This window comes from Bicyclus anynana, chromosome 11, assembly GCF_947172395.1.
Source record: "Bicyclus anynana chromosome 11, ilBicAnyn1.1, whole genome shotgun sequence".
Lineage (NCBI taxonomy): Eukaryota > Metazoa > Arthropoda > Insecta > Lepidoptera > Nymphalidae > Bicyclus > Bicyclus anynana.
Window position 1 is genome coordinate 10,825,076 of NC_069093.1, and position 13,898 is coordinate 10,838,973.

At 34.6% G+C, this 13,898-nt stretch overlaps 1 protein-coding gene and 1 long non-coding RNA gene across 2 annotated transcripts in view; both read right to left on the reverse strand.

Moving 5' to 3' along the window:
• Window positions 1-2,762: 2,762 nt before the first annotated feature.
• On the reverse strand, window positions 2,763-3,899 carry LOC128198531 (uncharacterized). The gene is made up of 2 exons (XR_008251281.1): window positions 3,305-3,899; window positions 2,763-2,896 (listed from the first exon to the last, which is right to left on the reverse strand). It is a non-coding gene; the product is annotated as an uncharacterized LOC128198531 (long non-coding RNA).
• Window positions 3,900-10,593: 6,694 nt separating this feature from the next.
• Window positions 10,594-13,898, reverse strand: part of LOC112049066 (sodium-independent sulfate anion transporter) — a 64,916-nt gene continuing 61,611 nt past the window's right edge. Inside the window, exon 12 of the mRNA XM_024086823.2 lies at window positions 10,594-12,823. Coding sequence (XP_023942591.2) covers window positions 12,774-12,823 — 50 coding nt within the window. The 3' untranslated portion in view covers window positions 10,594-12,773. The remainder of the gene's footprint in view (window positions 12,824-13,898) is intronic.

The following is a 13,898-nucleotide window of genomic DNA, read 5'->3' on the forward strand; positions in this document are numbered from 1 at the left end:
GCTCAGCATTTTGCTGCATGATCCAACTAATTGCTGGAGCATACAGCACTGACTTTCAGTTGATACCCTCATCCAGGTGACACCACGGATAAACACAGCCACTTTGCGAACTTAAAAGTGCGAATATGGGTAATGATGAAAGTTTGATTTGACACCTGATAAATAATGTTAATATTAATAATTTTAACTTTTTATTTCTTAGACACTCGTAGAAAACCAAGACTGCACTTTTTTTGAGTTAAATAACAACCACACGTAGTCATAATAGCAGGTTTAAATAGTTCAAAACTTTAAATATAATCAAATTAAATCTCCATTTGCTTCATGTCCTGATTATCGGAAGCAAGACACCATATAAATGTTTCTTTTCTTCAGGTGTATAGTCCGCAAACTGGTTTATATCGTACGTCGCAGACTGTTGCAAATTTGCCCGATTGATTATAAACAACGTCTTGAAAAACTCTTCGAAATGCCTCTGTTTATCTTCTTCATTGTTATATCGTTTTTTGTAACGTATTATGAACAATTCGAACAATGAACGAGCTTCTTTTAAATTATAATACGGCTTGTTGTAGATATTGTATGCCATAGCGGCTGTAACTAATAAAGTTAAAGTAGTAAGAACACGCATAATGATAGACTTCTTAACACGTATGTAGAAGTCAACCGTCTTACTTTCAATAACGGAATGGTCATAGCTCTGAGATCTTTTTATAAAAACCATGGCAAGTGACAAGCATGTTTAAAATAAATGTAATTAAATAAAAAAAGGTTTTGATTTACTGAGATTAAATTTTAACACGCCAGTCACGTCTGTCGTCGAAAAACTTTACGGCTGTCTAAAAATTTCAATTACTTCCAAGTTTATTGAGAAGTTTCTTTCTGGAATCAGTGGCACTTTGACTCGAGCGAAAAATCCATTTTAGTTTCTGGGGACAAACTCAACCCACAGGGGCACAGGGCCCTATACTTTTACCGTCTTAGGCAAATTCTTAATTGCTCAATATAGACCAGGCTTCTCAGTTTATTTAAAAAGTCATTTAGAACTTAGGTTAGTAGACTTAAGGGCTATGAGTACCTATCAACTTTACAACTCTGTTGAGAATTTCTTGGAAGAAATAAAAACCCAATAGTCTTCCTTTAGACGAGTACGTTACTATCGTCACAAAAAATTAAATCGTCTGTGTGAAATTTGGTACTTATTTTTGCAGCTGACTTATACAACAATAAGATAAATTATTTTATTCGTCGCCACTATCAATTGTGAGTTTACCATTTAAAGTTTCATCACCAACTTCCTTGACCAATCAAGTCAAAGGGTTCAATACCACCAACTTTTCAACTACATGCTAAGTAAAAAGAAAATTTCTTGAAAGGAGAAAGAATTCGAACCGAGAATTTCATGATCCATAGCCGCTAACCGTAACAGAATACGCTAATGATTTGACCAACGAGGGTGTTAGCATTAAATAGATACAGTGTCAGAGACGGGTTGACCACAAAAGCGGATTTAAAGGGCGAAAACAATTATTGGGTCTTACAAGGATGTTACCGATAATCTCTCGAGTGGCATAAAAACCTTCAGCGAAGTCCCGGACTTGTGACCGACGGATGTAGGATTAATATATAATAGCTGAACAAATTTTCTCCAGATACATTCTACTTACAATAGTTAATCTGAACCGATGACGGTAATGCATGACGAGAGTCAAATTCACCGCGCTTGCCAGAATACAACGCATTGCCCAACCGCAGCTAATTACCAGTTAATGTGTGATTTTTTCGTTCGAATTCACCAGTCAGTTGGCCAAAGAGCATCTGAGAGCTAGACCTTCCCATTATAAACACACTTAAAGTTTGTCAGCTCTTGCTACTGCCTTATTTTATATAAGTAGGTTAGGTTATTTGGACAGTGGTGGCTTTGGGAGGTATAGTTTTTAAATAATATACCTTACTAGCAAACAACCGTGTCTGTTATGTTTCTTAAAGAATCCCGCGGAAACTATGGATTTTTCCGAGATAAAAAGTAGCGTTCTGCACCAACGTCAAATTTATGTTTATACCAAAAAACCATGAAAAGGTAATAGATAGACAGACAGACTTACTTTTGTAATTATAATATCAGTGTTATAAGTATTCATAAGTACACTTTGATCATAAAATCCACTATCTTAGTACCCATAACTCAAGTTGTACGTTTACTTTGGAACTAAATAGTAGTGTGTGTATTGTCTAAGTATAAGTAAGGAAAATATGCAAAATAATAGTCATAAACCATAATTTAACACAATGTTACATGCTTACATTGTAATTTTTATGCTACTTGAAGTTTTTAACGTTAAAAAAATATTTTCAATGCATGGATATAAATAATAATTGCCCGACATTTAGGTTATTGGCAAAACGTTTTTTTTAACGGTTAACACGAAGCTAACATTTTGAAATGAATTCCTGTGTTTTTTTTTTATTTTTAATACCAATAATACTAAGAAAATTGCACAAGGAATAGGAAATTTTTAGAAATCTTCACCACTATTTTATTGATATTTTTAATAGTGAAATATTGAAAGACCACCTGTCATTATGACCGCTGCTGTAGAGGAGCCATAAGTGTTTATTATTTCAGCAGAATTTATAAAATTGGTTCAGTAATTAATAAATTAAATCGGACATGTTGCCACCCTCCCATCAAAACAAATTATGCAATTTAGCTGTAAAGAGGTAACAAATTGATAATTAATAAACAATTATTATTGCATGTATGTAGTTTTCGTTAGTTATATAAATTATGTATATTTATATTGGATTAACAATAAATTGGTATACAATTTTCCAGATGAGCAATTGATTGGTTGGTTGGTAGTTGGTTTGCCTTTGTTTCTTTCAGTCGGTAAATCTGCAAAAAAATATGATTATTAAATTAAAAACGTACTCTTGTTTTAATTAATAATTTCAGTTATATATTTCATTTCGCCATAGAATCAACTAGGGTTGACTCTACGCATGTCCTTAACTTGGTCCAGTGAAATTCAGTTTTTCACAAATCCCTGTAGCTTTTAAGTTGCTCAATAACCTCTTCTATCTTCTAGTGAAAATCACATTAAAATCGGTTCAGCCGTTCCAAAGATTAGCCCGGACTAACAGAAAGATAGACAGACAAAAGTTAAAAAAAACATTGTTTGTGTTTTGGTATCGTGTAAAATGTAAATAACTGTAAGCACTTAAACACGGTTATCTATAAATCATAGACGGACACTATAATTTTATTTATATGTATGATGATGATTAATTTATCGGTACTCACAGCAGGCGATCCTACGAAGGTAGAAGGCCACGGTGTTTCTTTTTTTCTTCCTCCGTAAAGTCCGCAAAATTGTTAATATCAAACGTAGCATACTCGTTCGCCGAATTCAGTCTATTTATTTCATTCAACGAGTGCACAAATGCATCATAATGTATTCGTCTATCTTCCTCATTCTTGTAATGTCTCTGGTAATCTCTTATAAACTTTTCAAAGAGTGCCGGAGCATCGTTCACGTCATAAAAAGGCTTCGCCGACATACAAATACATGCCGTTACAAATAACGCTAAACAAATAACTAAACGCATGATGTTTAATAAAAAGCACTAGAAGTTAACCACACGACGTTCAATATTGGAATAGCCGTGACAACTGTTACTAACTCTTATATAAGGTGCATTCTTACTGATAACAGATTGGCTGATTGTTAATTAGTTGCAATACGTTAATATGCTATTGTGTAGATTGGAAATGGCTATTGTTTTTAGCTTAAAGCGTCACGGTGGTAATCTATCACTTTGAGGTTTAATACTGATGATTTATAGCGACCGAAGGAGTTTAAGTTCCGTTACGATTTTTTTTTTTTCGAATTGTAAAAAGAAGCACTTCTAACCTATCAACGTAGATTTTAAAACAATATTTTTGGTGTATTTGGCTAGCATTCCACTGCAGCTGCTAAACAGATTATTGGCTGAAATTTTAAATGGAAATAGATTTTACTCTGGTTTAAGAGTGTGCAATATGTAATTTGGTGGTTACAAATGGTTCTGGATCTCAGATTCTGGAAAAGTTAGGAGCCTGATATTTGGGTAAATGATATTTCAAAGTGTTAGCTTCGTTATGACTATACAAAATACACAATTTGTAAAACTTTACTCGATAGTTTATTTTATTGAAAAATACATGTTTTGCTGACATTTTGCTTTCAATCTCAGGAAAAGCAAACTTATTTTCTTAAATTTTTGTTTTGTATAGAAAATTAGGTATATATCTTGAACATGGCCATTTTGTTTTTCGTTAATTCGTATAATTTACTTGCAATTAGGTAAAAATGGTTTTGGCGCTCACGTCATAAAATTTGCGTCGCGCGTCAATCGCTCCGTGCTTTTCACTCACGTGAAAGTCATAATTCGGCGTCTCGTTTGCGCTTCGAAATTTATCCATATCGTACCGACGCGCTGCGCGCTCTTAACATAAAAGTGAGGAATATTATAAGGTCATTATGGTCTTTAAAAAGCACTGTTTTCAGCAGTGGACGATCATCGGCTGAAAATCATGATGATGAACTTGAAGATACTCATATTATTACTCGACAATACAAATATGTGGGAAGCATATGTATAATCATTTATCCTTAGCAGTATCCAATATTTAGCTGTGACATATTATGGTGGTGTCTATGAGCCATATTTAAAGTTTCTTCAGATTTCATAAAATTGGTTTAGCTAATAGAAATCTATCGGGCTACTACCATCTTACCCAAGATTGTATATATAAAGGTAACAAATAAATCATTAAACAAATAAATTATAATTAAAGGTAACAAATAAATTATTAATCATTTTAATTAATTAAAATATCTTGTCTTAAATTTTTCATTTTGATTAGATTACATATCTATGAATAATTTGGGTAATAACAATATTGAGAATTTCCCGTTAGTGAAATTTCCGCCGTTTTCTTTTTTTTTTCTTTCAAGTGTTCTTCATCATTCAGTTTTGAACTCTGCAATATATAATTTTATTTTCATTAATTTGAAAACGTAATTTTACTATAACTATAATCAGATTATGTTCAACATTGCTAGGAAAACATCGCTACGTAGCGATAAGACCGCCTTTTGTATCCCACTTCTATGCTATACTTTTTTCTATCTTATTATTCGTTTTTTCCTATGTTGTGGTGTATTGAATTTTTTATTTACAAATAAAGTATAAATAAATTATGAAACTGATCATAATTCCTCAATTTAGGTACTACTATTATAAACCACTTTAATGTTATACATTCTTAAATAGACCCATTTTGGGTATCATAACCTGGGTTTCCTAGTTATACCTTAACAAACGCACAATTGAACTAATTAAAAATTTTACTCCTAGCCCTTGACTACAATCTCATAAGTGATGATGCAATCTAAGATGGAAGCGGGCTAAATTGTTAGGAGGAGGATGAAAATCCACACCCCTTTCGGTTTCTACACGGCATCGTACCGGAACGCTAAATCGCTTGGCGGTACGTCTTTGCAGGTAGGGTGGTAACTAGCCACGGCGGAAGCCTCCCACCAGCCAAAATCTTTGAATATTCCAGCTTGAATACTCACTTATGTTGTTCATATCCAGGAGGAATTATAAGGCCTGTGTGGTGTTTAATAAATTCTTCCTTCGTAAGGTCTGCGAATTCTGTAATACCAAGCGTAATAGAATCCTCATCCTCATTTAGTCTATTGATTTCTTTCAATGTCTCAACAAATATTTCGTAACGTTTTTGTTTTTCTTCCTCAGTTTTGTAATCTTTGTGATAATCCCTTACAAACTTATCGAAGAGTTCCGGAGCATCTTCCAAGTCATAATGACGGGTCAACGCCGCACAGACCGCTACAAATAACGCTAAATTAATAAGTATACGCATGGTGACAATGATATTTAATATATACAAGTAGCACTAGAAGTCGACCAGACGACTTTCGGTTTTAGAATAATCGCGACCACTTTTCTAAGCTCATTTATAAAGTGCATTCTTACTGATAACAGATTTGCTATTAATTTGTAATTAGTTGCAATGTATTGTATTGTATTGTGTAGATTTAAAATGGCTGTTGTTTTAAGCTTAATTTTTATGGTCACGGTTGCGATAAATAATGAAAAATATTTAGCGTTCCGGTAGGATTGTATGTTTCTTAAAATTAAACCAAGTAATAAGTAAGGTAAGGTAAGTGGCAATCTACCACTAGAAAGCCACTAAATACGAGCATAACATCTTGAGGTTACAAGAACACAGGTTAGGTACAAAACGTAAAGCCCAAAACATTTTTATTAAGAGCGCGCAGCACGTCGGTACGTTATGGATAAAATTCGAAGCGCAAGCGAGACACCGAATTATGACTTTCACGTGAGTGAAAAGCACGGAGCGATTGACGCGCGACGCAAATTTTATGACGTGAACGCCAAAACCATTTTTACCTAGTTGAAAGTAAATTAAACAACATAAAGAAAAACAAAATGGCCATGTTCAAGATATATACCTAATTTTCTATATAAAACAAAAATTTAAGAAAATAAGTTTGCTTTTTCTGAGATTGAGAGCAAAATGTGAGCAAAACATGTATTTTTCAAAAAAAATAAACTATAGAGAAAAGTTTTACAAATTGTGTATTTTGTATCGTCATAACAAAGCTAACACTGAAATATCATTTACCCAAATATCAGGCTCCTAACTTTTCCAGAATCTGAGATCCAGAACCATTTGTAACCACCAAATTACATATTGCGTACTCTTAAATTATAGACCAAGGAGATGGACCATTTCAGGTCTACTCTTGTACCCCGTATCATTAAAATTAAAAAAAAAAAGGCATCTATCCGCCATTATTACCCTTATTAGTGTTGCATTTCTTGGGAGATAATTAATATTATTTCGAAAGAATTAAAGTAAATTGGTAGATTTGTATAATCAAATATAGTTAAAAAAATATCTTTTATTTCCGCTAGGGATGACAATGGTAGGGATAGGGAGATAATGTCTGATCCTGGGCTCCATACAATTTTGGACCATCACCTTTAATAAAACAGATCTTTTTTAATTTTAATTTAGCAAATACTATTTTTCTATCATCAACCTAAAATAATAATACTAGACGTAGATTAACCTATAATATGACTTTAAGTATAACCTAATAAGTAAAGTGGTTATGGTTTTAAAAGTTCAAGTTCTATAAAAAAGTCTACTTTGATTTACTCTCAGCTCAGTTAGCAAGTTTTATAACGCCAGTCACGTCTTTATCCCAAAAAGTTTAGGGCGTGTAAAAATTTCAATTACTTCTAAGTTGTAGAGAAGTTTGTCTAGTATCAGCCCCCACTTCGATGACACTTCTTAATCGACAAGTTCATTATTGCTTCTGGGAACAAACTCTATTCTCCGCTGCCTTATTTTGAAGCTAATTAAGCGACTCTCACAAGGCCCCCATAATTGCTTTAAGATTTTGCAAGACACTTTTAAGATTTAGGTAAGTTTCGCTTTAGTACAACTTATAAAAAAAAATTATGAAACCCTCCAAAGGTCATGAAATTATTATTATACTCTAAATTAAGTCAACAATGTTCTCTTTTAGTGAGCTTTCATTTAAGATCCCACTCGAGTATATTTGCAGACATTCGGTTTTTCTTCCCCACTTTCACCCACCAGAACTTTTAAACGGCTCAACCGATTTTAATCAAACATGTCTAACAAAACTCGCCCATAATTCACCGTTTATTAAAAAAAAATAATAATGATCGCTTCATCACAGACAGACATACACGTCAAACTTATAACACCCCTCTTTTTGCGTCGTGGGTTAAAAATAGTAATAGGGGGGTAATAAGTACATAACTAGGCGTTGTAGAACTGCTGAATGCCGGCGGCTCCAGACCGTGGTGTTTGGAAGTACATACAAGAGGCCCATGTCTAGCAGTGGACGTTCAACGGCTGATAATGATGATGATAAACGTAAAGATCCGCAAGTCAGTAAAGTCATTGCTCAAATGACGAACCCGCACCTGAAGCGTAGTCTTGGTCGACTCCCAATTGGTTGGATCGACAAAATTAAGAGCGTTGCAGGGAGCCGCTGGATGCAGCGGGTCAAAGACCGTGATCCTTAAAAGGTCCAGGTCCAGCAATGGACGACTCTGGTGATGATGATAATGATGGTGGTAGGTTTAGAAAAAACAGAAGGTGCCACTTATTTTACAGCGTTACGACCGGTCGTATCCTTAGCTGCTTTAGTGCGTTACTATCGCGTCCCAGGCATGACGTCCGGACGTATACGCTCTCTTATTCGATTTACAATTTAAGAAGGGAGCCTGGAACTGATGCCAGTGATTAAATAGTTGCAGAGTATAAAGCGAAAAATAATATCGTATATGTGTTACATTCTGATCAGTTTGAAGGCGGTACCAAGTTAGTGATGTATATTAATTCAAGCCGTTTTTAAATCATAAAGATTTTAACTGGATTTTCAGACAGTTCTTTCAGTTCAATTACGGCTTTAATTAACACAGCACTTTAAGTAACACATAGTACGGTGTTATTTTTCGCTTTTTAATTCAGTAAAAACATTTTTGTGATTTTGAAGTTGGTTGTATTTTTTTATTAAAATTGTTTATAGAAGTCTCTACTGCTTTAAACGCTTGAAATCCACCACAGGTTAGCTTGGGATTGTTTAGATGATTAAACACAATCTGAATTTCGACTGTTAAATTAAATCGAATACGTTTAACATTAAAACAAAGCCAGTGCTCGAGTGGATATACGTATAGAGGTAACCGCGACCGCAACGTCAGATTTCGTACATGTTGACATTGTGGCCTCAGCGCCAACGATTTCCATGTTTACCTTAAATAATACAATTTGGGAATTGGCTGTGATATCACAAAATATTTGCGTTATTAATAAGTTTTAGCCGTGATAGCCCAGTGGATACGACCTTTGCTTCAGATTTGAAGGACACCCTTCAAATCTGAAGCAAAGGTCGTATCCACTTTGTGGGACCGGATTCGGACCCACACGGGTAGGATTGTGTGTTTCTTAAAATTAAACCAATTGGTAAGGAGAGACGTGATAGCCCAGTGGATATGACCTCTGCCTCCAATTCCGGATGGTGTGGGTTCGAATCTGGTCCGGGGCATGCACCTCCAACTTTTCAGTTGTGTGCATTGTAAGAAAAAGAAAATTAAATATCACGTGTCTCAAGCGGTGAAGGAAAACCATCGTGAGAAAACCTGCATACCAGAGAATTTTCTTAATTCTCTGCGTGTGTGAAGTCTGCTAATTGGGCCAGCGTGGTGGACTATTGGCCTAATTAGAGGTCTTGGGTTCGATTTCTAGCTGAGAAGTCAGTTAAGTTAAGAAATTCCCGTGGCTCAGTCATCAGGCGGCGAGTCAAAACCACGGTGTTTTGACTGTCGGTGGGTTTTAGTCGCTTGAAGTCCGACATAACCTTCACATGCCTCCCCATGGCGAGAAGGTATCCATGAAAATTTCCCCACGTTAAATAAAAAAGAGAAGGTAGTCTTTAAGGCGTGGCTAGTTACTATCCTACCGACAAAGACGTACCGCCAAGCTTTTAGGTAATATTTTTAATAACATCAGTCATTAATTTTCCAACATGGCAACCATAGCTGAATGTAATCATTGCAATGAATACCACATGAGACAATGCTGGAATTTCACAAATGTTCCAGAATTCAGCTCCAGAAAATAAATATGATATACGTGACAAAATAACCGAAATAACGACTCGGCTAAATCCCATGGTGGATATTATAAGGCGCACTGAGAACAATGCCTCGGGCGGCGACTCGCTATCGTACGAGTAACATGAGGAGACATAATCGCTCCACAGAGATATGCGCACACTTTCCGATTATGATTCGTTTCTATTCCTTGAGAAATTCAGTAAGTCACATATAAGGTTGAGAGCCGTGATAGCTCAGTGTATATGACCTCTGCCTCCGATTACGGAGGGTGTGGGTTCGAATCCGGTCCGGGCATGCACCTCCAACTTTTCAGTTGTGTGCATTTTACGAAATTAAATATCACGTGTCTCAAACAGTGAAGGATACATCGTGAGGAAACCAGCACACCAGAGAATTTCTTAATTCTCTGAGTGTGTAAAGTCTGCTAATCCGCATTGGGCCAGCAGCGTGGTGGACTATTGGCCCAACCCCTCTCATTCTGAGAGGAGACTCGAGCTCAGCAGTGAGCCGTATATGGGTTGATAACGACATATAAGGTAAGTCCAAATTCACACAGCATTTTCCAGCGCGTTTTTTGACCTATAGGTAGGTGTTAACGAATAAATAAAGGCATTTTTTTAAAAGGATATTTGCTATATTTTTTACCAATATTCTCATTTCCCTCCAACTAGTCGGGAAAGACTCTGCTAGGAGTGGGTACGACAATAGACCAACAGGGTGAGGATTGGTCCAGTACATTAGGAGAAAACAGACAGACCTTAAAATGTGCGCGAAGGGAATTATAAGGGTTCCGTTTTTGTACTATGTATGTCGGAACCCTTAAAAAAAACAAAAAGACTTCTTCAACTTGATGTAAATTTTTTATTAAAATATTAGATATCATATCACAAAATCTCCTATCACTTAAAAAAATATATATTAACTTATAGTTACGTACTTACTTAGGTATAATAAAGACTGGGTACTAGGTACTCGTGAATACGTATATACTATACGAATATACTATACGTATATACTATACGTATATACTAACGCCGTTGCTTTATCACAAACTAGCTAACGCCGCGTGGTTACCCGTAGGATACGGGGATAATATATAGCCTTACTCAATAAATGGCCTATCTAACACTGAAAGAATTTTTCAAATCGGAAGTTCCTGAGATTAGCGCGTTCAATCAAACAAACAAAAAAACATACAAACTCTTCAGCTTTATAATATTATATATCAGAATATACATACATCGATCTCCTAGAACACATTCCTATTTGCGAGATTCAATTTTTTCAGATTCCACTTAAAATAATTTAATTACATTAATTACATTAATTTAATTACATTAATTACATTAATTCCTTTATCCAAAGGTTGTCTGGTAGATATTGCTATAAGCAATAAGACCGCCTTTGCACATACTTGTTTTCTATGTTTTCCTTTGTTATTGTTTTTGTTTTATTTTGTGCAATAAAGTATAAATAAATAAATAAATAAAAATAAATAATAAATAAGTTAAGTGAATCTTATATCAAATCGGAATATACCTAAATACGAAGATGAGGTAACTCAATATCGAAATATTCCTAACTTTGTATACAAAACAACAATAAAATCAAACAATCTACCAGTACAACAATAGCACCATAAAAATGAATAACAATAGGAATGTTACTTACAGTAAATATTTATTACCTTGTTATTTATAAAATTTAAAATTATTGCACCTAAAATCAAAACAATATGGTAACACAAAGAAAAGTACCTACTTATACATAAACTAAAATTTTTATTAAATGGAGTCAAAAATAACGTTTTTTTTTTTCTCAAAAATAATGTTTTAAAATACAATAAGGCAGCTATTTGCAGCCAGTTTAAATTTGTTATTAGTTAAATGCTTAAACAGGATATAAATTTTAACCTTAAACAAAAAAAAACTTAATTGTCTTACTAGAAACAAACAATGGCAAAATCAGCTTACCGTAGTAAAGGGTTTTAGACCTATCAAAGCTTTGCTTAAAAATAATGGCGAAATCTGACAAAAACATTACACTTTTCTAGTCAAGTCATTTATTTTAGAATTTAAACTATTGTGTTATTCATATTAATTTATTATGAAACACGTTACAGTTTAGATAGTGCCGCGTTGCAAGAACCAGCTCATGACTAAGGGTTCGATACTAATCTGGCATAATCCGACGTTGTGTCATTTGAATTTTAACCGTGTTTCATAATAAATTAATTATTATATTTTGTTTACCTAAGACAATTGCGTACTTAAAAATAAATATTACTGGAGATTTTATAATAAAAATCACAGTCTGTTGAATATGTTATGAACACTATAATTAATTACCTGTTTTAAAAAATTATATGTTGTCCTCACAATAATTTAAAATATAAGACACATTAATTTTAACATAAATAATATCTTCATTAGGTAAGTTATAAAGTATATTTAATATAATGTAATTTAGTTATAAGATTCTTTTTTAAAAATTGCATGTTATTTTGTAGCAAATTGTATGCCAATATTTAATATATTATGAAGATCTGTAAGTTAGGTTATGACCTCTGTCTCCGATTACGGAGGGTGTGGGTTCGAATCCGGTCCCGGGCATGCACCTCCAACTTTTCAGTTGTGTGCATTTTAAGAAATTAAATATAACGTGTCTCAAACGGTGAAGGAAAACACCGTGTGGAAACCTGCATACCAGAGAATTTTCTTAATTCTCTGCGTGTGTGAAGTCTGCCAATCCGCATTGGGCCAGCGTGGTGGACTAAGGCCTAATCCCTCTCATTCTGAGAGGAGACTCGAGCTCAGCAGTGAGCCGAATATGGGTTGATAACGACGTAAGTAGTTCACAATTTGCAAATGCAGAATTTTGAATTTGAATAGAAAGAAAAATTAATACAAACCACTAATACAATTTTATGCCGAAAACCACTCAGCCAATGTTCAGTTTTCAAAAGATCAGTACAACACTAGAACAAAAAAATGTAATCCATTTTGTACGTCGTAATCCTAAAGTCTTGTATCACTGGAATTAACCGTTTGCGTGGAGGTTGTTATTTCTGTAACAATTAAACTCAAATGAGCGGATAATATAATACCTATTAATTTTAGCGAAAGTTATTAAAATAATTAATAAACAGTAATTAACGTAAATGTTAATTTTCGAACAATAAACGAGATTTAATATTAGTCTGGTATTCTTGTCGGTATACCTTTCTGAGTTGTATTATTGCGTTTAGGAGTATTTCTGACCAGACCCTAGCCTAGTGGCACGTCGATTCTTTTTCTACGATCGCTAACGCTTCCGAAAACTAGAAAGATGTATGGGAAAGACATTTGCTATCGACAGGTCCACGAAAATTAACCTGGTTTCATACTGAATGGAGCTTTCTTGTGCAGTGAATAGATATCAAAAATTCAAGTTGGCTGAAAAACTTTAACCTGAACAAATTTACTTTTTGGCATCCACTCACAGCATAATCAATAATAAATAATTTAACTAAGTTATCAATGCTATTTTGAAAACTGTTATTTTGTGGTGACTGTTGATTCAGCTGCAACAAAAATTTCAATAGGTGAATCGTATCACATTTTTGTTGAGTTTTGAATAGAAATTTAGCTGGGTGTCCAACAAAACCAGTTAAATTAGAAAGTGGTCTGTGAAAAAAAAAAGTTTGGGAACCTCTGGTATAGATTCTTCTAGAAAGTCCTAGAAAATATCCTTCTTCTTCTTTGTCGTTACACCCTTGACAGAGTGGTCGTGGTCGTCATTTGGGCTCCTCGTAGCGTGGCTCTCCTAGCACATTCGTGGAGCGATCCATGGAGAGCGGTTTTTACTTGATCAGTCCAGCGCATTGGTGACCTGCCACGTGCTCTTGTGCTCTCCACCTTTCCTTGCACCACAAGTCTCTCTATGGACGTGTCATCTCTTCGTGTAATACCACCAAAGAAAGTCAGAATCCGACATTGGACTATGGAAGAAAGACGCTGTTTGATGCTCAGTTCTTGGAGGATTGAAATGTTGGATCGGAACTGTGTCCAGGATATGCCAAGCATTTTTCTCCAGCACCACATTTCTAGAGCCTCCTATCCTATCTAGGAAAATATCCTAAGTATGTGCAGCTCTAAGTCCCC